Below are 26125 nucleotides of genomic sequence, written 5' to 3'. Positions count from 1 at the left end.
GAGTATTTCCTGCTCTTTGGGAGCTGGGTCTAGTACCGGGTCTGATAGTTATACCGGAAATACCAATCCAGGACCCGACGATACGGCTTTAGATGTTTTTGAAGTTGAACTTGGGCTTAAAGTGGAAGGTTGTGGAGGTTTTGGGGTAGTTTTCTTTACAAACAATAAAAATTCCTTCACTTCTCTTAAACCTTTCTTTAGGCCATCCAATACCGGGTTGACCTGTTGAGCCTTGGTCGATACAGCAGTAACTTCTATCGATTCTAGTGAAGCATTTGCCTGATCAATCACTAGATCTCCCTGTTCCTCATGTTGTGGAGAGACAGTGGTGGGGGGCAACTCCTCCTCCGAGCTTTCGAGGGTGCTGTCAAGACCTGGGGAGCTAGAGTTATTTTCCTTATTGGCCCGGCGTGCAGCTTTTTTTGCCTTGAGGCGAGCCACAGAATCTACTTTGTTGACAGCATTCACATTCTTCTGAGGTTTACCCATTTTCTTTCCCTTCTTATTCTCTATGACTCTATGTCTTCCCCTTTTTTTTGTGGATTTTTTCTCTCCCCCTTTTTTTTTATTTTCCCTCGCGTGGCTGATTTGTGCCTTTCTGTGTTTTATTACACCCCCTCCGGCTCTTGCTCCGCTTAGTCCCGAATTTGCCCCCGATTACTCCGTACCTGAATTATTTCACCTTCCAGGAGGATATTCCTTCCAAGAGGGTGTTTATCCTTCCGTCTCAATCCAGCCGATCCACGTAGCTGCCGTCACCCCCCAGCACCGCACAGCACTCTCGCCGCCCTCCGATGGGCAGAACACAACAAACCACAGCAACAAATGCCGGCAGTTCACTGCCATGACACAGAGATGCGCTGCATCAGCTGGACGCGTGAGAGCCTCTCCGCCGTTTTTTGAGTCGAGCGGGTGCCTCCCGATCGCTCTCCGAGTCTCTGAAACCGCCATGCACTCCGCAGCCTACACAAGAGAGGGAGACTCCCTGTCTCCCCTGTGCCCTGTCGCGCCTTCGGATCTTCCTTCAGAAAAAACTCCAGAAAATCACCACATCAGTTAGACATCAAGCACACCAAAACCAGCCAGGTATATGCCGCCATTACTGTGAGTGGGTAGGGCAGCGGGTCACCAGTGGCTACGCGGAGGCGTGGTCCTCCGTAGCCATCCCCCCTCCATAGATTTTAGTCTTGATAAATTGTCTGATTTTATGTCCAGATTTAGCAACCTGCAGTGCTCATTATTTTACGTGGATTAGATATCAATGACAAACTGTTGATTAAGGATGTTGCTAGGGGTATCAGAGTACTCATGCTATGTGAAAGTGTACGTCCACCAGGAACAACTATATTACTATTCTCGAAGTATGCCGTGCTGCCTGCCACTCCTTAGTGCTGCTCCACCACCTTTCCTCCCAGGCACTACAGGATGTAAAGGCTATGTGCCCATATATCCCACATTTCACTGTTACCATGTACAGCTCTGCTCCCTCGCATCCCCCTGCAATGTTTAGTTTTCATTATTTTACCCTTTCATTTAGCCCTTTACCTCATGGATATATTGCCACCGCTCTCATAGCTGCTGGTGGTCCTGACAATCTTCACCAACACCCTGGCCACCTGAGGTGGGCCCTCGACATCATCATGTACCTACCTACGCTATCATCTTCCCTGGCCGCCCTTCCTCAAGCAACATGTCCACCCACCAGACATTGCCCTTGGAACAAGACACATGTAAGATGATTCGTACTTTTTTAAGTGCCACATGTGCCTTAATGATGTTATGTTGTTGCATCTATACACTCTCCAATATCCATGCAGCAACTTTAATCTACCCTCCCTTGCAGAAGCTATTAATAAACAGTCTGGTGAGGAATATGATACTGTGCTGATGTGAAATCCCGGGAGAAAACCCAAAACTCCAGCAAGCTGCATTTCCTTTACGGAGTCCTGCCTGCCCTAACTTATTAATTGCAGGCAACAATCTAGCAGCGCATGATTGATAAATGATATACATGCTCCCAGGAGTCCCTACAGCCTGGTGCTCAACGGGCTAGACTCGACTGGCAGTAAGACTAAGAATTGGCAATCAGCGACAAATTACGGTTTTAATGACGCTCTGTAGTCCGTACTGGTTCTCTGAAAACCCATTTTAAAAGTCTCAACTGAGTCTATTACACACCGACTTGGCTCTTTCCATATGGTCTGCACAACAATTCCTCCTGTCCACGATGCAGATCTGACTATCCTGGCTTTGTGCATGTGTCTTGGCTCTGCCTGGGCGTGCAACGCTTTTGGCTCGCGGTTGTGGGGGCTCTGCGTGAGATTACGGATGAGGCCATTGCGTTTACCCCTCTGTTGGCATCGCTGGGCTATGATAGAGACATCCGGAAATCCTGCAAGCGCCTTGTTGCTTTGTGGCTATTGCTAGCATGGCACGAGATATCGATGTGCTGGATGAGGGTCCTCTCCCAGCTTTACAGGACTGGCACTCTGATATGACCTACTGCAATACTCAATCTGATGCTTATCATGACCTCATGCCTATCTGTAACCACTCGAGGGATAATTAGGGACCCTACCAGGCATTTTTCATGCATACTGGGGCTGATGATGACACAGACATGGATGAGGGAGAAGTGAAAACCTAAATGTTAGGTTGAGTGAACTACCTTAAGCCAAGGGTGTGTGCCATGGCGACTGACGTGGTGTATGATACTGCCTTGAGTGTGGGGGTTGGTTGCTGCTTGTGATACTGAGCTGCGATGATGGCAGTAAGGTTGTCTAGCTGGGCTTTCCTGCGTTAATGGTAAAGCTGCAGTTTCAAAGCCTGTAATGGAACTTTTCTATTTTTACACTGTGCGTTGTCCCTTAAGCTGCCTGTTCTGCCTTGATTCATGCAGTGCTAGCTGTGCACCTCTATTATTATATACACTTGTGACTTTTGAATCTCACCAGTGATTGTTTGGACATGCTAGCATGTCCAGTGATTGTTTGGTCCTGCTACGCTGTCTGGTTGTCTTACAAAATGAAAATAAAGTTTTATAAAACAATGGTAGGCACGGCTTTGTGACAAAAAATAACCTCCACTTGGGGCATGGGGTAAGTTGGGAAAATCTTTAAATTTCGCCTAACTTTTCAAACATTGTAGGTGAGCTGCACTGTATAGCACACGCCAATCTGTGAAATGTTGTAAACTGTTTAGGCATAATATTTTACACTAGAAAGGGCTTCTTTCTAGTACAAAACTATGCTAGACATCATGCAGACAGCTTTGAACTTTGGTACAACGTTGTGTATGTGGTGCAAGACAGCCAAATTGAGCACTAGCACTGGCGAAGAGAGCAGTAGCTTCATATCTAAGTAGTTGTGGCTCTGCAATTCTCTCTCCTCCTTGCACAAGGCAAAATAGCAATGTTGGTTGTTACGCAGTGTTGCGCTATCAATTAGTAAATGTGCTCCTAAGGAAATATTTTCTTCCAAAGAGATGTAAATATGTCCCATATTCAATTGATGTTGCCTCTCATTTACTTGGGAAAAGCTTGGCTGATTTTACAATTTTCTATTAGTCTACAGTCATGTACAGATAGTAAAAAATACAGAGGACAGCAGCTCCCACAATAATAGCGTTCTTGAAATGTTTCAATGCGGTTATCTCAAAAGGCTGTGATGCGCTCACTGTTAATCTTTTAAATGCAATAATCTCTTGAATAATTTTAAGAAAAGCAATGAGTGCTTCAAACTGTGAGCCTTGGTAAAGGAAAGTATGGACTCGATTCACAAAAGTAATCTGAGACAAAATACTAACTTTATGACTTTCAGTAATCACAAAGGGCATTTAGGAGTAGTAAAGTTAGGAATGCTAACTTTATGACTCCTAAATGCCCTTTGTGAATACCGAAAGTCGTAAAGTTAGGATTTTGTCTCAGTTAAAGGTAAGTTTTGGTCTTAAAATTACACTTTACGACTTTCTGTATTCACAAAGAGCATTTAGAAGTAGTAAAGTTAGGAATCCTAGGAGGAATATGGCTTCTAGTAATCATTGATGTACTTTGCTCACAAACTGAAAAACTGCTCACAGTTGAGACATCCACAGTTTCCCCAACAGACCTTGGTGGTTATTAGATGTATTCACGTTTCTAGCATAATTCTAATTTGTGCAAGACTCTTTGTGACATCCCAACTATGGTGTACTCATCTGCAGTCTAGCTGTTCTCCTACACATAGCTTAGGTCCATGCAGCAAACCGTTCCATAGAACATCCACATTTTTGCTGTCAAGTGTTCTTATGGCAATGTTCGTGCCTGTGGGATGCCGAGTGTGGATAGATCTTTAATATCTATAGTTAAGGCATCAAAGCCTGATCTAATGACTTCATTGTCCTCTGAAATGGCTTATTCTAATCTGGGCAACCCTTTAAGTCAATTTTAATGTTGCCATGTGCTGCTTTTTTGGATTTTGAGCATAGACTACTAGACTTAACAATAAGTCTTACAGGCTTTCATTCTCAAAGCAGTATAGGTACTGATGGAATTGTTTGGGGTGTAGCTTCTGCAGAAGCTGCAATAGCTGCTAACTGCTCAACTAATGTAGATGTGGTATGGTGGCTGTGTTTTCCACTTTTAGTATCTGTGGAAATGTTAATTTGTATCACAACTTGTCAACGCGGGTAGTCAGTAGTGGCCTTATCTCTGGGATTTTAGAAATAAAGAGGGAAACATGCCCGGGATGTCCTTTGTCCCCTTTACTATTTGCACTATATCTTGAACTATTTTGCACCATTTAGAAAACTCAGGGCAATTGGATCCCCTGAAGATGAATGCTGCAACGTAAAATGGAGCTGCATATGTAGATAACGTAGCAGGGTTCACATCTGATCCATATGTGTCCATGGTAGTAATTGAGCATGAAGCTCAGATATTTGAGGCACTCTCTGGATAAATGCTCAATAGATTGAAGATACAAATTCTTTCTAACAAGCTTAACCCAGAACGTGATAAGACATATGTAGAAACAGAATCTGGTTTGGCTCTCTCTGATGGTCAAGGATATAGAGTCATTGAACTACAAACCGATTTTGGAGAAATCTAGGCGCCTGTTTGAACAATGGAACAGGCTACCAGTAGGTGATACGGAAAGTTGTAACCTGATCAAAATAGTTATTCTCTCAAAATTCATGTATTTATTTAGAGCCATTCCTTTATATTCATCGCTCAGCCCCACCCTCTTCAACGTCTACATGAGCCCCCTCGCAACCATCGCACGTCAACACAACCTCAAGATCATCACCTACGCCGACGACACCCAGCTGATCCTCTCACTCACCATCGACCCGGACGCCGCCAGAGCCAGCCTACACGAAGGGATGAAAGACGTCGCCGAATGGATGAAGAACAGCCGCCTGAAACTGAACTCAGACAAGATGGAGGTCCTCATCCTGGGATCATCACCCTCTGCCTCGGACGACTCCTGGTGGCCCCCCGCCCTGGGAGCCACCCCCAAGCCAACGGACCACGCACGCAACCTAGGCTTCATCCTGGACTCCTGCCTCTCGATGACCAGACAAGTCAACGCCATCTCGTCTTCATGCTTCAACACCCTGCGCATGCTTCGAAAGATCTTCCGGTGGATCCCCACCGAGACCAGGAAGAAGGTCACCCAGGCCCTCGTCACCAGTCGGCTGGACTACGGGAACGCCCTCTACGCCGGCACCGCCGCCAAACTCCAGAAGGAACTCCAACGGATCCAGAACGCCTCAGCACGACTCATCCTGGACATCCCCCGACACAGCCACATCTCCGGACACCTGAGAAACCTGCACTGGCTCCCCGTCAACAAAAGAATCACGTTCCGACTCCTCACCCATGCACACAAGGCCCTCCACGACCTGGGCCCCAAGTTCCTCAACAGCCGCCTGACCTTCCACAAGCCCACCCGCCAGCTCCGCTCCGCCAGCCTCGCTCTCGCCACCGTCCCCCGCATCCGCAGAGCCACCGCCGGAGGAAGATCCTTCTCCTACCTGGCAGCCAAGACATGGAACTCCCTCCCCATCCACCTCCAGACAATGCAAGACCATCTCGCCTTGAGGAAGCAACTCAAGACCTGGCTGTTCGAGCAGTAGCGTTCCCCCCCCCCCCCCCCCCCCCCCGCGCCTTGAGACCCTCCGGGTGAGCAGTGCGCTATACAAATGCCTATGATTGATTATATTCAAAACCTCTCCTCTCTTGGGTTGAAAGGTCTTGGGCCCAGATCATTTGGCAATATAAAAGTTCTCGCTGCAAAAAATATGGATTTTATAACTACCGAAAGATAAAAATGGGTTGTTGCTTCCTAGTTTAAAATACTAATATTGGTCTGCTATCTTGGAGCACATGTCTTAAGTAATGACATATCATAAGTCCTGGTACTTGCAGATTATGTGTTTTGAAGTTGGACCCAGGGTACGTTTTCACAACCCTTCTTACTTCAAGCGTACTCAGTTTAAGACCCTCTGGGTGTTTTACCAAGAGTGGTGAAGTTTAAGGGTTACATTTTCAATTGCCCCTCTCACTTGTTATACATCTTTATGGTTTAACCCAGATGTTTCTTCTTTTTCTAATGATTTTCATGTGGTAGACAAGATCGTGCTTGTAATTGGCAGGGCATCAGGTCTTATCCTTTTCTAATATAGTTACACAATTTGTGGTTCCAAGCACAGGTTTGTTTTTAAGTATATGCAGAGGAAAGACTTTTTAACAAGCAAGTTAAAGATTCAGGGCCATTGAACAATGTAGGGTGTGTTGCATCAATATTGGCAGGGGGTCTGTGAGGAGATTTGTAGGGTTCCTCTAAGTTGTATTTACCCAACCCTTCAGTAGATCATTTTGGTACATCGTATAAAGTACCCTTGAAGTTGAAACGTACTATTTTCTTTATGATTCTGACGACTAGGATTCTGGTTGCACGTTTTTGGCTTGACCAGCACCCTCCATTGGCTATTACTGGTTTAAGCAGTTCTTGGATTTTTGCAGTATAGATCTGTCCCATGTCAAGTGGGATCCTGCAAGGAAACATTTAAGACAAATTTGGGCTGGGTGGATTTAGAGGCTGTGGTCAAAAAGGTTGAGATTCCATATACTATCCATAGGTTTGCACTCCTTTCATCTTTCCTCAGTCATTGAGTTTGTTTGCATCGCTTCTGACATACTGATATTTTGACATTGCAGATTGTTTTTCTTACTTTTGTGATATGGTGCCACTTCTCTGTTGCATCTATGTTAGTGTATGATAAATACACAAAATTGTCCCAAAAAAGGAAATGTTAATTATGTACATTTTTGATTTCATTGTGACATCCTCCTGTTGCTCCTGTTTGGACATCCTGATTACAGATATACCTAGGTAGGGAGACAAACTCAGTCAGAGCTCTGCTGCTCCAAATAAATATTATGGTGTTTGGACAAAATATCAAGTTAAAAATATTGTGTGGACAAAATATTGTGTCATCAATATTGAGGACAAAAATATTGTGAAGGTAAATTTCTATGGGCAAGCAAAGTTTTACTATGCTTAACTCCACATATATGTACCTCGACAATACATATATATATTTTTTTCAAGGCATGTAGATGTGGAGTTAAGAATAGTAAATCTATACTTACCAATTTGCACTTACCTTCTCGATATTTTGGTCCTCGCTATGTTTGACACAATATTCTGTCCATGTAATACTTTTAGCTTCAATGTTTTATCAGACAATCAAATATTATTCCTTAACAGGGTGTGGTTGGCACGCGCTGCACTTGCAAGATTCACAAATTGCATTTCACACTAAATCATATTTTGCTATTTGGTATTTAAAAATCCGAAATTGGCATGAATCACAATGTACCTAGTATAAAGGGACATAAATGACCTCTAGCATTTCCTGATTTGGGATTCGGTATGAGTCACAATTTATGAATCTGTGTATTTGGTTTTCGTAAATCAGGCCCATGGGTCTTATTTAGATTTTGGGATGATAGAGTACTGTGTCAAAGTGTGTGTAATGTGATGTATTTAGAGTGCTATTAACTATAATGTGCTTGGAGTACAGGAGCCAGGTCATCCACCACATCTGTGATGGGTCCACTGTGCACCAAATTGTAAATAAGGCCCACAATGTGAATCATCCAGCTTTTAGTTCTGAACCTCATTGTTAATTTTGATTTCTTTCAAGATAGAAAATGGTGGAGCAGTGTAAAGTCTGGTTAATTGTAAAAGCACCTTCTTACTGAGGAAGGTAATCAGGACACCAGGATTCACATACCAATTGGAGACCTGAATGCATATTTAAAGTGCAGCATCATGTCATGTAGTGGGACCTCTTCACTATGATCAAATCCACCCAAAAATGTAAGACTTGGTTTTAATTGCTAGAGGTATCTCAATCCTGATTTCTTTGTCATAAACATTCATGTAGTAGTTATAATACCCATTAGACATCTCAACAGGCATATGATGTGTTATTTTTCACCCTGGTCACCTCTATCTAGGGCTCATATTCCCACTTTGTTCCAATCACTATTAACTTTCTCTGTCTCCCTCCATTACCATTGCTTTGTCCGATGTTAAATTTTTAACAGAGAAGAAAACTCAAACACAGAAAAAAACGACCTTATTTGTCCTCTATTTTCAAACCTAGCTAAGAAAACTAGCAATATGTAATAATGGTAAATACAGGTATCACATTCATTACGCTAGGATGCAAGAACTTGAGAAATACGGGTGGTCTACAATCAGGAGTCATAGGTTTTGCAATAAGAGTTTAAATAGAATGGAACAGTGCTCCACAACTTCCCACTCAAGTGTTTTAGCACCCATTGGCTCAATCTTATTGAGCAGCCATCCAAATGCTAAGTACAGCGACTCATAAATAAGTCCATCAGGATTAACATTATCATCTTGTTAAAGGTCTTACTCTAGTAGACTGCATGCTCAATGCAGCCTCCTCATCACATCATCCCACTAACATCATTGACTTCACCTAGTGGGAAGCTTTCCCTAAATGATGCAGTAAAAGCACTTTATGACCACCTACCCATCCCATTTCCTTCATTTTAGCATTTGTCTAAATAATCTAAGATAGACCGGACCCTTGTTGGCATGGCCTCCCCTAAACCTTTCTGCTGCCGACCTCATATTATGACCTTATTTTGCGCTGAACTGATCATGTACATACTGTGGGCAGTTTATATACGATTGGCTGATTCAAGTTACCTGTGAGTCACTTGTCATTGGGTAAGACCTATGCCAGGGGTATGTAGCTCAAATGTGCCTCCATGGGCCTGCCGCGCTGGCTGTGCCATCCACAGAGGTAGGTTATCGATACGGCCACAGGTTGCCGTGGTGGGTCTTGTGTGCATGGGTTACTGTTATTTGACTTGGCATTTACGGAGCTGTGTTCCAAGGTTCTGCATGTCTTTTGCTATATCGAAGTTCTCCCTAGTGACAGAGTGAGGTGTTGGGAAGAGGTTGGGTAGGAGTGTGTATGTGTTACCTGCAAGAGTTGTGAATGACACCAGAGGGTGTGTTCGGTAAGATGGGGCCTGCTTCTTGCACTGGACTTGTTTGGCATTACAGTGATGGAAATGTCACTGTAAAAGTGGCCATTTCAACGTGCATGTGTGCCTGGCTGCCTGGCTCCTAATTCACACTAGGGTGCTAGGGGAATAGCCACATTTGTGCATTCCTGATAGAGGGCCATAAACGAGGAGCTCACAGGAAACTGCAGACCTTTAAACCAGAAGTGCCTTTCGGACGAGGTTACCTGTGGTGGAATTGGCACCTGCATTCCAAGAGGCAGGGTCTTGGCCCCACTAAAGATTATGATCAAACCTCCCTGGATAGGATGGCAGACAGGACAAAATTTAGAGAGGGCCTGTGTATTTCAAAGGCAGCCTTTTGAACTGATCATATCATCAAAGCCCTTCCGCAAGCAATTAAAAACTGTGCTTTTCCAGCAAGCGTGGGGTGGCCGCTAAATTTTTAATTTGATGCATCTTTTTATTGTGTAGCTGATCCTAACAAAGCGCTTAGAGACCCCTGGGTTATAGTGCGCTATACAAGTCACAAGAAATAAATAAGTATAACTACTGGGGAAAGGGGTGGGAGCACACTGCTTCACCTCCCAGCACAGTTCGCCCCTTAGCATTATGGTAAATGCAGTTCATGGCACATGCTTGCTTGAATGTTTACTGGACTATTCCACCAAAGTTGGTGCAGGTTAGTGCTGTAAATCTCTAGACACGTGTTTCTGGATATCATCCGTCATCAGTAGAGATAAAGACAAATTTAATCTGGGGTTGCTGAGCAGGCAGCCACAATCCTTTCAGGTCTCAGTACCTCTCAAGAGTGCACAGGTGCATCTCCACAAGCTCGTCAGCTCAATGGCTCAAGGGAGCCTTTTCAAACAGAAAGTGGGAGGAGCACACTGCTTCATCTCCCAGCACAGCGAACTGTGCTGGGACTGTGAGGCAGTGAGCTCCCAACCTCCATTCTGTTTAAAAGGCTCCCTTGAGCCAGCAAGCTGATGAGCTCTGGAGATGCACCTGTGTGCCTGTGAGTGGTACTGTGACCTGAAAGAAACTTGGCCGCATTTTCAGCAACCCCAGATGATTTTTCTTTGCTCTTTAATACTGCTGCTCTCTACTGATGACGGGCTCAACCCAGAAACACGTGTCTAGAGCTATACAACAATGTCTGCACCAACTTTGGTGAAAAACTCCAGCTAATTTTGAAGTAAGTTTGAACTGTGTACTGCATTCACCAGGATGCAAAGGGGCAAACTGTGCTTGGACTGTGAGGCAGTGTGCTCCTAACCTCCATTCTGTTTAAAAGGTTCCCTTGAGCCAGCAAGCTGACGAGCTTTGGAGATGCACCTGTGTGCCTGTGAGTGGTACTGTGACCTGAGAAAAACTTGGCAGCATTTCCAGCAACCCCAGATGATTTTTCTTTGCTTTCTAATACTACTGCTCTCTACTGATGACGGGCTCAACCCAGAAACACGTGTCTAGAGATATACAGCAATGTCTGCACCTACTTTGGTGAAAAACTCCAGCTAAGTTTGAACTGTGTACTGCATTTACCAGAATGCAAAGGGGTGAATTGTGCTGGGACTGTGAGGCAGTGTGCTCCCAACCTCTATAACTACTGGGACTTCGGCCTCCGAAATTTGAAACACTTTTGAATTTGGGACCATACTAATCTGGATCAATACTGGGACATTGTTACGAGGAATCATTAGGGTAGGAAAGACTGCAACAGGACTATCCACAGACTTCTAGTAGCTCGGAGCTTGTCATGCTTCTAGAAGGGGAATAACACTTGGTGGATTTTGCCTGGATGTTGCTGGCCAGCAGCTAGTGCCAACTGTCATGGCCTGGGTCTTGAAGTACTCTCTGAGGGCCAGTGAGCTCGCCTCCAGTCCACAAAATCCCAGTGACATAAAGGATCTCACTGTCTACACAAGATTGGAATGAGCGCAACGGGTGTGGTGGAGACTGGTGGAAGTGATCGTGGTTGGAACAAGGAATGTCCTGACATACACCATCATCTCGCTGTGCAAGAGGAGGATGTGCGCCAAGATCAGCAGCCATCTCGAGTGACGCAATATGAGAGGTTTGAGCAGTGCAGGGGAAGCTTACAAATTTAGAGGGACCCGTGCTTGCAACCAATGTGACCTGTGCTTGCTTGTGCTCTAGGACATGTGGTGTCCTAGGGGTGTCAGAGGAACCTGAGCCAGAAGATGAGACTGTATTCGGCCTCCAGATTGAGAGGACAACAGTGCCTGATATCATGGCCTCTATCTGAGGTCGTTGGCTCCCTCCTCCTGGACCCACTCAATAGGGTATTTTGTTTTGGAAAACATCGAGATGAGACCAGATGGGGTTTTGTGTGCCTTGTGAGAATCTGCAGCTGACTGCCTGCGGTCTAGGGCAGGTTACACTTATATTTGAGGGGATAACATTTCTCCAGACGGTGAGCGCACCAGCTTCATGGATCACAACCGTTTTCCTACAGGGGAGATAGTGATCCCACACTCGTGCAGGTGCCGCCGGGTGCCTATAGATCTAATCTGATAGACAAAACGAAATCACTGTTTCTTTACGTGTTAGGTGGTTCTAACTATCTAAACAAAACAGGGCGCCAGCAGGGACGACGTGTATTATTTGCTTGCAAGACAGCGGACTGGGTTATGAGGCATAGGCAAAGACTAGTGACTGTTTGACCTTCTGTTTGACCTTTCTGTAATGGGGAAGTCTGACAATTGCATATAACTATGAAGTGTATATACAATGCATGTTTCAGTTTGATTTCGGTAGAGATGTTTGACAATTGCGTATAACTGTAGACTGCATATACAATGTGTATCTCGTTTTGATTTCAGTGTGTGTGTGAGTGTGTAATATAAAGAAAAGTGTTTTTATACATGCGTTGTGGCAAATGCAGTGTGTTGTGGTGGGGGGGGGGTGCTATGCCAACACTTTATACTTGAGCCCTGAGGATAAACCTGACTACTCTGTGCCAAACTACCAGAAGGTGATCACAGGTTATCAGGCAAGTGTATCATACTAATTCTATTTGGATGGTGGGTTCTAACAATCTCACTGAATATCCTATCTAGAATCTGCCTTGGAAGATCATGTGCATGCTTGCACTGAATGATGCAGGAACAGCACTTTAGGGCCACTCTACTACCAGACAAGTTCAAAATCTGCTATATAAATGAAATGACAATTAAGGTGACAATGTCAAATAAGTCAACTAAGCTCCTACCAGTCACAGCTACAGAAAACAAGAGAGGGCTATTCATTAGAAAGAAGAACATGCCGCTATTAATTAAAAAAGGGAAATTCTCAATCTTATAGGTGAGTTTCTAACTAAAATCAACATGCAACAATTAAACAATGCCTTTCATGTGCCTTGTGGGTTTACTTCTAGCTATACAAGCCTACACAACCAATAAGTTGCATGAAATTCAAAAATTCAAGAGTGGAATCAGTAAAGGATTGAGCAGCAGTCTTCCTACAAGATTAAAAGAGTTTTGAGGAGACTGGGGAATCATTTTATAGAATAGGCAGTCCATTTTGTAAAGAAGTTATAGGGTTTTTCCTAGTCTGTTTCCCGGGAATATGAGTGAATAGAAATGGGCCAGGTTTCTATTGAATAACCATTTGAGAGTTAAGACATTCATGGTTACTAATACAAACTTTCCAACCTACTATTTTTTTGATTATCATGTTGCATTTACAGTTATATAGTTACTGATCAGTGTCAGCTCCGCCGCTAAGGCGGAGGAGCATTGCCCACTGCCTTGAAGCAACAAAAGAATGGAAAAAATAAAATGATAATAACATAATGTTATTATCATTTTATTTTGTCCTCCTGCTGTGGCAGCTTGCATGCAGGGGCAGGGAGGGGCTGACAGAGCAGCCAAGGAGCTACCCAAAACAGTCATGCAGACTTTCCCTGTCCTCCATGCAGGCTGCATTACATCCTGCGTGGAGAACATGCCCACCCCTCCAGCCCTGGCTGAGCGCCGTGTCACCTTGCTCAGACCAATCACAATGCTGCATTGCAGGGGGCTTTAGTGATGGCCCTCTTAAGTATAACTCCTGTGTTACTGGACACCTCAGGAATTCTAGAGACCTTGTAATCAGCTACTTTATTTACATAAATCCATTAGTAATGTAAAATCTCTGCACATTCATTTGAATATATACCACTGCAAACTAGAATCCTTATAAACCAGCAGTCGTCATTACAAATGCGCTAAATGAAACACGTTTAAGTCCAAAATCACATATGGGAAATTACCATTCGTTCCTGTCTGCGTCACAGTTGCAGCGATGTTGGGAATCAAGACAGTTTCCTTCCAGAGCGCATGCGCACTTCTGCTTGTCTGGAAAGGGACCTCCCCAGTAAGTTTGTAATTCATTGTTTCTTCCAACCCACCAGCTGAAGGGCAACCCATCTGAAAAGAAAGTTAGACAACACTCAACACTCTCCTTTTTCAACAATTCAAAAAGCCTGCACAGAAAGTTATGCAAAGCATGGTTCTTGAGGTATGATAAAATGATGTTTCATTTAAATATTATATTAACAGGGAATAAATTATTGCAGCAGTGTTTTTGGTTGTTGCTGTTTTAGCATAAAAAAGCAGAAGTAGCTCTCAATGCATTGAGGCGTGATATTAGAATCGTTTATCTTAAGCAGCCCATGTATACACAATCCGTTAAAGTAGCAAATGAAAAAGTGATGCAGTCACACTAAAACCCAGGGTAATTTATACTATAATGCAAGGGTCACTGAGATCACGGAAATACGTGCCAGGAAACAAACGAGCAAAGCTTATCTATAAACAGACTTATTCATTCTAGCAAAGAAACTAAATGAACGCGTCGTCACTGCATATTAAATATCTGTCAGTTTTAGTGCGATATGAGATAATGCATGGCAATTTTAGCAGAGTAAGCTCCATTTATTAGCATTTCTCTAACAAGCAGAAAAATAAGGTTGCTTGTCTACCTTTTGCAGCATTGGGGAATGATATCGCAACGTACATCATGCTGCATAATCATAATACAAGGCACAATCAGAACACACTTTGCCTGTTGAAGGCAAGACTCCAATTTAAGTGAACAAGATAGCAGATCCTAACAATAATCTGTCAAATTAACTTAACTCTTCTTATAAGGTTATAAGGGAACATATATATATATATATATATATATATATATATATATATATATATATATATATATATATATATATATATATATATTATCTACTGGCGGTCGCCAGTAGATAGTTATAGTTAGGACCGAGTTTCCATAGGAAATCTCAAAATTCTATTTTGAATAACTTTGGCGCCGGTTGACGAATCCTCGCGAAATTTTCAAAACTAATGGGGCGCTCCGCTCCGCTCCTTCCCTGAAAGTCTCGGGGGGATTCGTCAAGCGGGGGCCGAGAAAAAGGGGGGGTCCCAAAACGCATTTTCCCCATGGATTTTTCCATAGGGACTTTAGTCGCAGCTACAGCCCGAACGGCTGAACAGAATTACGTGAAATTTGGCAGAGAGGTAGCAATAAGGTCAAAGAAGTGCCTTTTGTAGGTCTGGTGTAAATCTGTTCAGTATTTCCTGAGAAAATAGCATTTAAAAGCATATATATATCTATACGCGTGCACCGTGCGCGCTGGGTGCGCGCACCCTGCCGTGCGCGAGCGCAATTCTGATTGGTTGTTAGATCTTAGTAAACATTCGAATCGGTCGAAACCAGGAAGTGTCGGCCGCCATTTTGTCTCTCGCACTCTGAGGGGGTGAAAAACAAAGGTTGAGAATGTGAAAAGGGGGCAGGCTGGACAGTTCCTGACCCGCTAGCATTTGTCAGGGGGTCCCAGAAGGACCCCCAAGGGTCCTAAAAGAGTTATAATTTTTTTCGCGAAAAATCGCGGAGTGCGCGCAACGTGCGCGCACGGTGGAAACGGAAAAAATTCTGCGAACGTTGCGCACCGTGCGTGCACGGTCTGAACTGCGTAAAGTGGGTGCGCGGTGCGCGAAGGGCACCGTGTGCCCACCGCGCGTGCACGGTGCGCGCACGGTGCGCGCACGGTGCGCGCACGGTAAAATTAAAAAATATATATATATATATATTAATAACTTAGCATTTAAAAAACCGTACAAATTCACTGAAAAAACCATAGGTTTCACACACGTTATAGTTAGTAATTAGCATTTTAAAAACCTTGCAAATTCACTTAAAAAACCATAGGTTTCACACATGTTATAGTTAGCTGGACATTTCACTCGTGAAAAACCAATGAAATTCCCCCGTTATAGTTAGTGCAGGCAACTATAACTCACGCGACCGCAATCCTCTGCTGATGACATATGTGTCTTTCTGAAAAATAAATATTTGTAATATATGTATAGCTAAAGATTAATGGAAGAAGACATGGGTGAATAAGTGACTAAATACAATGATGCAATATCATCAGCTGAGGATTGCGGTCGCGTGAGTTATAGTTGCCTGCACTAACTATAACGGGGGAATTTCATTGGTTTTTCACAAGTGAAATGTCCAGCTAACTATAACATGTGTGAAACCTATAGTTTTTTAAGTGAATATATATATATATATATATATATATATATATATAAGCTATAGTTAGGACGTATTATCCATAGGAAAATTGTAACATTCTTTTCCCAATAACTTTGGCGTCGGTTGACGAATCTTCGTGAAATTTTCAAAACTCGTGGGGCGCTCCGGTCAGCTCCTATCCTAAATGTTTTGGGGTGATTCGGCAAGCAGGGGCCGAGAAAAAAGGAGGTTCCCAAAACGTGTTTTCTCCATGTTAATTCCCATAGGAAACCTTAGACACAGCTGCAGCCCGAACTGCTGAACGGAATTACACCAAATTTGGTGGAAAGGTAGCCCTTGGTTCAGAAAGATCCCTTTTTGTTAAATGGTGTAAATCCGTTCAGTAGTTCATGAGAAATTAGAAAAAGAAAAAGTTTCAATATCTGGGCAGAGCCTAACGACAGATCTCATCGTGAGATCTGATTGGCTGTCAGCACTTCATCCTGGAATTGCTGGCAGCCATCTTGGGACCACTATACATGATAGTACCCCATTGAAATGCATTGTAGTAAATCAAATATTTTGAGGGTTACCAAAAGGAGAACTATAAAGGGTGATAACAGACTTTAGTTACATTAGAATTCATTTGTTGATGGTACCATACTAATTACAGGAATTGTGGTGTGTTCTAAGGTGATTTTATCCTGTGAAAAACCTTCTGCTGGGATATCCTGAATCATGTTTGAGAGAAAACTGAAGCTAAAATGAGGGCATATATTCTGTAAATTCACATTATCTTTCTCAGTCATGTGAGAATGAAGTCTGTCATTCTCAGTAAATCATGTACATCCAACAAGGGCAGAGACTGTCAATTGATTCCTTTGTGTTCTACTGCAGCTTCCCAGAGTGTTCTAAAGAACAGCTAGAGCGCTAACAGCCTTACTTATGACAAAAGTATGGCACACCTGAAGCCATCTTGATTGGAATAAACTGGTAACTCTTAAAACATTTAATTTAAAAAGGAACAAAATGAGGTGGTTCATTTTGTCATAGAAATTATAGTTAGTGCTGTAGAAAGAAAAATTAGGACATGTTTCAAGTGTGATCTCAAATATCTTCCTGTTATATTTCAACAGGAGCAGCCTGTCAGTTGATGCCTTTGTGTTCTACTGCAGCTTCCCAGAGTGTTCTAAAGAACAACTAGAGCGCTAACAGTCTTACTTATGACAACATTATGGCACACCTGAAGCCATCTTGATTGGAATAAACTGGTAACTCTTAAAACATTTAATTTATAAAGGAACAAAATGAGGGGGTTCATTTTGTCATAGAAATTATGGTTAGTGCTGTTGAAAGAAAAATTAGGACATGTTTCAAGGGTGATCTCAAATTCTCTTCTATTTCATTAGAAAATTCTGACATGCAGACTGAAACAATCACTTTCAATACCAGCAGTAGACTTCCAGTTAACTCCCTGGTGAGCAGTATCTTTACTACAGTGATCTAATGAACAAATAGAGTGCTAACATTCTGAATTTATGGCAAACGTGTGACAAATCTGAATGGCTTCTTGATGGAATCAAAGTAAAAAACTGAAAACATTTCCTACTGAGGAGACTGCAGTAAATGAGGAAAATAGGAAACTTCATAACAAACAAGTCTCCTAAGATGGCCACCAGAGAAAAAAGAGCCCAAATGTAGCACAAATATCACGCAGATGTAGCCCACATGTAGCCCAATGACAGAAGTGTGCATAACACTTTTTATTTTTATTTTTTCTGCCGTTTTCTATAGTGCAGACTGGTCCGGTATTGGAGCGTTACATCTTACTTGGACCCCTTATTCCGTATTTTGCATGAAGTACATGAGGTTGATCTTGCGAAACATTGAACTTTACGATTCTGTTAACCTGAAGTTGCTCTGAACCGGGCTTTGTAACACCCGTTTTTACCTACTGGTTTTAATTAATTCTCACTGTGTTGTATTAGGAAAGAGGATTTACTGTTTATATGTACACTTTTATGATCTATGTTTCTAAATCAGAGCGCATAAAGTTTAATGAATTCTATGGCAGGAGGGAGGCGAAGATTATGCATATCTTTCCTCACTTTATTTGCATAGCAGTTCAAAGAAAACATAAGACAACAATCATTAAACAAAAGACTACACAACCCATGAACCATTAGGGGGGTAGGTTCCAAGGCAACTATAGTCCAATCATATCACAGTCCATCGTATATAATATTGTGACGTCCCTTCTACTTCCTCTTTCTTCACTGCTCGTCAGTTAAGTGCATTCCTTACATTCTTGGCTTAATCTTACATTGTTGCTGTTTGTATAGTGGTTTCTTGTGCACGTTATAAGCATTATTGACTTGGTATTGTTTCATATTCCCTGCGCAGCAGGCTCTTGCCCGAGAGCATTCTCCCCCTCGCAGTTTCTCCCGCTGTGCGCTCTGCGCGCGATGAGATCCTGTCAGGCGCGTCTGGTCCGAGCGAGGCAGCTCCGTCGAGCGCTCTCGCTGGGTTTATGCGCGTTTGGGAATCCGGTCACTCCTTTAGTGTCCGCTTGATTTCTGACCAACCCTCGCCTAATTTTGACACCGCTACGCAGTGATTTCCCCACACGGCCACGTTACTGACCAGCGCCACCTGATGTTGGTAATTGGTATTGTGCCTCAGTCTATTCTTATAACAGCTTCGGGGAAAGCCCAGCTGATGGAGCACCGGCGAGGGGGCTGCCTTAAGGATTTTAAGGGCATTTGTTCTGTGCTCACACCCTCTGCTATCATGTCTTCTCCAGAAGACCATTTTTACTCCTCCTACCAGGAAGTGGAGGAGGAATGGCCCCCCAACTTCTCCCTCCAGCAGTGGACCAAGCCCTCTCTCTGGCTATTTCTAGGGCACTGTCTCCTCTTAGGGATCAGGTTGATAAGCTGGCGAAAAGCATCCCTGGGGTGTTCAGTGACCCAAATCTGGTGGTGGCGGATCCCAGTAGCTCCCAGATGGGGAATAAAAGGGCCGTTAAGCATAACGCGGGGCACTTGGAAGGATTTGATAAATTTACAGAGACCTTCCTCAAGAGTGCGCGAACGCTAAAACATGCAGCCTGCCGGGAGGAGGAGGAGTCCGGAGAAAATTGCGACGCTGTCACCACTATTGTAGACCCCGGCGGCGGGTTTCCCCTAGAGGGAGAGGTTGTATCGGCGGATAATTTCTCCTCCGATGAGGATAAGGACTCGGGGCGTCCCTGGCATCCAGAGTCCCACTCCTCTCAGTCCCTGGTTGGGGCCGGGTCCACTTGGACATGTTTGAGCCTACCCTAATTTACCATCCTATATCGGCAGAGTGGACCCCTGACACCAAAGTGGCAGAGTATATGGTGGGGAAAATCCATCAACCCCTTGAAAGGGAGGTCAGGAATAGGATGAGGGGAGAATACCCCAGGCCCTCACTGAAGGGGAAGGTGACACACACGGCTGAAATTGATGAGAAACTATGTACCTTTTTCTCCAAGTATATGAGGGATCCCAAGAAAGGAATTGATAGGTCTTGGACGTGGTAGGGCCCTTGACCCGAAATTATTCAATTGGTGAAGCGTTCAAAAGAGTCAGGATCCCCTTTGTCCACGGATATTATGGCTGGTTGGGCGCACTACCCTAAACCCTAAAACACTACCCCCTCCACTACCCAAACACCACTGCACTACCCTAAACCCTAAAACACTACCCCCAGCACGACACCCTACACTACCCAAACATAACTGCACTACCCTGAACCCTAAAACACTACCACCAGAACGACACCCTACACTACCCAAACACCACTGAACTACCCTAAACCCTAAAACACTACCCCCAGCACAACCCCCTACACTACCCAAACACAACTGCACTACCCTAAACCCTAGAAAAAAAACACCCCATGCCCAATCCCCCTTACCTCTCACTCCTCGTGGTTCCTCTCTCCTCGTGGTTCCTGCCTCATGTCGTCTCTGAGGGGCGGGGCACATCGTTGTAAGGAAACGGAACAGCCTCTGTTTCCTTACAACAACGTGGATCGTCTACATGTTTTTTAGAAAGCATGGTCATTTACCATACATACCTTTACAACAAAATTTGTTTAAAGGCATGCATGGTAATTGACCATGCGTTCTAAAAAAAGGTGTAGTAATGACTTTGCAATGTACAAGGCATGCATGGTAATGTTAGTTTGTATTTTTGAGTGTGTGTATCAAAGGTTATATTAGGATGAGAGGAGGTCTGCCACTCTATCACAAGGATGATGTCATGAGTGATGTCATTTGAGATGTCATGAGTGATGTCACTGACCATGTCATGAGTGATGTAATATGTGACGTCATCAGCAGTGCATTGCGGGCGCTCGAGTTATAGTTAGCTGAACTAACTATAACGGGGGAATTTCTATGGATTTGTACGAGTGAAATGTCCAACTAACCATAACGCCATATATATATATATATATATATATATATATATATATATATATATATATATATATATATTATATATATATTACCTACTGGCGGTCGCCAGTAGGTAGTTATAGTTAGGACCGTGTTTCCATAGGAAATCTCAAAATTCTATTTTGAATAACTTTGGCGCCGGTTGACGAATCCTCGCGAAATTTTCAAAACTAATGGGGCGCTCCGCTCAGCTCCTACCCTGAAAGTTTCGGGGGGATTCGTCAAGCGGGGGCCGAGAAAAAAGGGGGGTCCCAAAACACGTTTTCCCCATGCATTTTTCCATAGGAACTTTAGTCGCAGCTACAGCCTGAACGGCTGAACAGAATTATGTGAAATTTGGCAGAGAGGTAGCCATAAGGTCCATGAAGTGCCTTTTGCAGGTTTGGTGTAAATCTGTTCAGTATTTCCTGAGAAAATAGCATTTAAATCAATAAATATATCTGTACGCGCGTACCGTGCGCGCACTGAGCAAGTCCTGTGCGCGCACCTTGCCGATCGCGAGCGCACTTCTGATTGGTTGTTAGATGTCAGTAAACATTCGAATCGGTGGAAATCAGGAAGCGGCAGCCGCCATTTTGTCTCTCGCATAAAGAGGGGGTGATAAACAAAGGGGGAGAACTTGAAAAGGGGGCAGAGTGGGGAGATATTGACCCACTAGGCATTGTAAGGGGGTCACAGTAGGACCTTGTAGGGCAAAAAAAAAGATTTATATTTTGAAAAAAAATATTGCCGAGTGCGCGCACCCAGCGCGCACCCGAAAAAAAACTTTAAAAAAAAAAATAATAAAAAATCGCATTTAAGTGTTTATATATAAGGTGGCTCTAAAAAGAGCCCTTGTGTTTATTGTTTGTTTTTTGGTACCTACAAGTAAGTACCGATGCAGAGTCTAAAGTTCAAGAGGAAGACTCTGTTGCCTTCATCAGTGAAGTGTACACCATCTCCTCTATAAATGTCTTGCATGTTGTAACGCAAGTTGTTGTGGTATATAGAACCCATACCATAGTCTCTGAGGAAAGCAGAAATAGATTTGTTGACGTGCTTCCTTGCTTTGTCAATCTGCGGACAAAATTGGTTGGACCAGTTCCACTTTTGCCTTTGGCATATGTTAGAATATACGAAGGCAGTTTGTGGAAAAAGTGACATCAATTGCACAAAGGTGTCCTTAATAAGCATTTCCAGACCTACCCCAGTTAAAGTGCCTAGGTCATTTCCACCACAGTGCACAATAATAAGGTTAGGCTGTGGGAGATGTAGAAAGGTTTTCACCAAAGGCATTAATTGGTGCCACTTTAACCCTCTCTGACCAATCCATTTAATGTCTACATTTGGCAAAGCATGGTCTCTCACCATACCTCTTTTTTCTGCAAATTTTTCACTCCAGAAGACATAGCTGTGACCTACAATCCACACTGTGAACATCTTCAAAGGAGATCTGGATGCACTCAGGAGGTGTCTTTCAGTAGAATGGCAATATGAAATGAAAGACAGTTGAAAAATGGGGGCACACATACTTTTTTTTATAAAAAGAACTCATTTGCTGTTTCAAACCATTCTACACTAAAAACTAGGCTGCATGTTTAAATTTTAAAAAGCATGTATTGTATTGGTTCAGAAAAATGTGTGAACAAAGAACATTAGTTTGGATTTGCTGTTAGGTTTGAAAAGTCAAGCACTCTTGCTCTTTGGAAATTAAACATTGTCTGCTGAACTTCTGACCTCTCTGCTCACACCTGTGTTCCATGACCTGTTGCTATGGTAGCAGGCAGAAGTCAAGTTGGGGGAAGGGTACATTTGGAAAGGAGTTGAAGTTTTCAACCAATAGAAATGTGTGATTTCATTTGAAAAATGTGGGAAGCACTGAAATTTGAAATTAACATGTATATGTGTGAAAAAAGAGAGGGAAACTGTGCCATTAACTGGTTCTGCTGAGAGGAGAGAGGTGTTCAGCTCAGAGATTCTGGTCTGATAAACTGCTGTGTGACTGCCACATTTCTTTCACAACTAACTAATTTTAAAGGTGAGTTATGAGTTTGAGAGGGGGTGTTTGTGGTTAATTTAGATATAAAAAAAAGAATTGTGATTATTTGTTTAAAGTTGTGATTTACATTTTCTGTTTTGCGAGATATTTAACTGTTTTGAATATGTAAAATATTATGGAGTATGTTTTCACCATAAGTTAATGTGTACTGGTAACAATGAGGAATACTGTTTTGTGCCTACCATCAAACTATGAGTCTGTGTGCAGAGAAGAATTGTTGACAGAGATGTAATTTGTGTTGCTGTTGAAAAGTAAGACTTGCAGTTGAAAGAAAAGGACAGCTTGTTTTTAATTGTGATGGTTAGCATTTAGCAGAAATCACTTTGAAAGAAAAGAGAGGAAAATGGCAGCACATTTGAAAAAAGCATTAGTTCTGTAAGAATTGATAACTCAGGAAAGGGGCAGCCTGTGTGTTGTGCCTACCAACACAGCATGAGTCTGTGTGTATATAGGAATTGTTGTCTGAGATTTAATTTGTGAAGTTGTTGTTCAGTAAGAAATGCAGTCCTAGGAAAGGGGCAGCCTGTGTTATGTGCTTAAAATGATGACATGAGTCTGTGTGCACACAGGAATTGTGGGCAGAGATTTAATTTGTGAAGATGTTGTTCAGTAAGAAATGCAGTTCCAGGAAAGGGGCAGCCTGTGTTATGTGCCTAAAATGATGGCATGACTCTGTGTGCACACAGGAAATGTGGGCAGAGATTTAATTTGTGAAGATGTTGTTAAGTAAGAAATGCAGTCCCAGGAAAGGGGCAGCCTGTTGTGTTTACACAAATTATCCCTTAGCACACATGCACTGTTACGTACATCCCTGCAGTCTTCATGCAGTTCTGGAAGTCTCTTTGCTCATCTGTCTTGCACCAGACAATACACAGTGTTCAGAAACACACTCTTGGCACACACGCAGCAGCTTCTCCAACACTCTCATGTGTAGTACTCAGCTCTGTGTGCTGTTTCAGATAGCACTGTGTAATGCAAACACATTCAACGTCAGCAAGGCCTCATTTAAATTGATCTAGTCTAATCACTCACCCTGTAACACATGGTCATTGTCTTAAGGAGCTGTTAGGACATGTGCTGTTTTCTACTTCTGTAAATGATAAGGGAACTGTATCAGGCTGTAACAGTAATTTGGTACTATTCAGGGACACTGTTTTGTTCCAAAAAACATAGCATGAGTCTGTGTGCGCACAGGAATTGTGGGCAGAGATTTAATTTGTGAAGATGTTGTTCAGTAAGAAATGCAGTCCCAGGAAAGGGGCAGCCTGTGTTATGTGCGTAAAAAGATGGCATGAGTCTGTGTGCACACAGGAATTGTGGGCAGAGATTTAATTTGTGAAGATGTTGTTCAGTAAGAAATGCAGTCCCAGGAAAGGGGCAGCCTGTTGTGTTTACACAAATTATCCCTTAGCACACATGCACTGTTACATACATCCCTGCAGTCTTCATGCAGTTCTGGAAGTCTCTTTGCTCATCTGTCTTGCACCAGACAATACACAGTGTTCAGAAACACACTCTTGGCACACACACAGCAGCTTCTCCAACACTCTCATGCGTAGTACTCAGCCCTGTGTGCTGTTTCAGATAGCACTGTGTAATGCAAACACATTCAACGTCAGCAAGGCCTCATTTAAATTGATCTAATCTAATCACTCACCCTGTAACACATGGTCATTGTCTTAAGGAGCTGTTAGGACATGTGCTGTTTTCTGCTTCTGTAAATGATAAGGGAACTGTATCAGGCTGTAACAGTAATTTGGTACTATTCAGGGACACTGTTTTGTTCCAAAAAACATAGCATGAGTCTGTGTGCGCACAGGAATTGTGGGCAGAGATTTAATTTGTGAAGATGTTGTTCAGTAAGAAATGCAGTCCCAGGAAAGGGGCAGCCTGTGTTATGTGCGTAAAAAGATGGCATGAGTCTGTGTGCACACAGGAATTGTGGGCAGAGATTTAATTTATGAATTTGTTGTTCAGTAAGAAATGCAGTCCCAGGAAAGGGGCAGCCTGTTGTGTTTACACAAATTATCCCTTAGCACACATGCACTGTTACGTACATCCCTGCAGTCTTCATGCAGTTCTGGAAGTCTCTTTGCTCATCTGTCTTGCACCAGACAATACACAGTGTTCAGAAACACACTCTTGGCACACACGCAGCAGCTTCTCCAACACTCCCATGCGTACTACTCAGGTCTGTGTGTAATGCAAACACATTCAACGTCACCAAGGCCTCATTTTCTTTGCTCTACTCTAAACAATCACCCAGGTTGCAGATACTTATGGTATGAAGAAGCTGTTAGGAAATGTTCTCTTTTCTGCCTCTGTGATTTTCCAGGTAAAATGTGTAAGGCTGTAACAGCAATTATCACTTGATCTACCAGCGTAGTAAATGTGCTTTGAATTTGCAAATCAAATTCTATTTTCTGCTTAGAAGCACACCATGAGGCTGTGTGTGCACAGGAATTGTGGCCACAGATATAATTTGTGTTGCAGTTGTTCTGTTAAAAAATGCACTTGCAGGAAAGGGGTAGCTTGTTTTTTTTCAACTGTGGTGGTTAGTACTGTGCACAAATTAGTAAATCACAAATGAGAGACAAATGGAAAAACATTTGAAATAAATGAAAAGTTAAAAAAAAATATTATAATGAATTATAATTACAAAAAGGATTTTTTTTTAGTTCCTTGCAGGTATTGCTCAGCAACAGTGAAAAAAAAAATGCCTTTAAGGACAAGAAAAAGGAAAGAAAAGCAACAACAAGTATATCTGGACAACACTGGGGAAAAAAATAGCAGGAGAAGCTGGTGATGGCAAAAAGAAAAAGTCTACTGGTAAGCAGAGCAGAGATTTCTTTAAAAAGATTTTCAAAAAACAAAAAAATGGCAAAAATAACTGTAAAACAAAGAGAGTTTTATGGACAAATCAACAACACAGTCAACAGCAAAAAAAAAAAGCTAATGTACAATCAGAAGTATGTCAAACAGATTTAACACGAAAATTTGATTTTAAAAACATTCGTCGAAAAATGTTTCAGAGAAGAGTGATGTTAAATTTGCTAAAGGATGTGAAAAAATATAAGAAAAAATCAAAATTTATTAAGAAATTTTTTTTTATAGAAAATATTGTAAGTAAGGCTTTGGAAATAAAAAGAAAACGTTTTATTCTAATTTTGAATAGGATGCATAGATTAGAAAAATTAGTGAATGCAATGAAGTCACAAAGCAAAAGGAAAAGAGAAGTGAAAAAAAGTAACTTTTGTAAAGTGTTCTTGGGAGAATGGAAACACAGTTCAAGTACTGAACCATTTTTTAATGAAGAGAGTTATCTTCTAAGTAATAGTTTGTTGCATGCAGTTGACACCAATGGTAGAGCATATGAAGTTAAGGATGGTTGTGTGATGCAAAAAGAGAAAATGGTCCCAAGAAATGAGGAAGAAGTAATGGCTGCTGAGGCTATGGGGAGACGTCCAAAAGCCCCAGTGTACACTTGGAACTGTAGTAGTAT

The 26125-nt window shown here is 42.6% G+C and overlaps 1 protein-coding gene across 2 annotated transcripts in view; it reads right to left on the bottom strand.

The window, feature by feature from the left end:
• CNTNAP4 (contactin associated protein family member 4) overlaps positions 1-26125 on the bottom strand; it is a 1754782-nt gene that overhangs the window by 333383 nt on the left and 1395274 nt on the right. For both annotated transcript variants that reach the window (XM_085632834.1, XM_085632836.1), the window contains exon 14: positions 13833-13989. In XM_085632834.1, coding sequence (XP_085488960.1) covers positions 13833-13989 — 157 coding nt within the window. The remainder of the gene's footprint in view (positions 1-13832; positions 13990-26125) is intronic.

This window comes from Triturus cristatus, chromosome 2_1 (genome assembly GCF_964204655.1).
Source record: "Triturus cristatus chromosome 2_1, aTriCri1.1, whole genome shotgun sequence".
NCBI lineage: Eukaryota > Metazoa > Chordata > Amphibia > Caudata > Salamandridae > Triturus > Triturus cristatus.
This window is presented reverse-complemented; position numbering and strand designations above follow the sequence as displayed.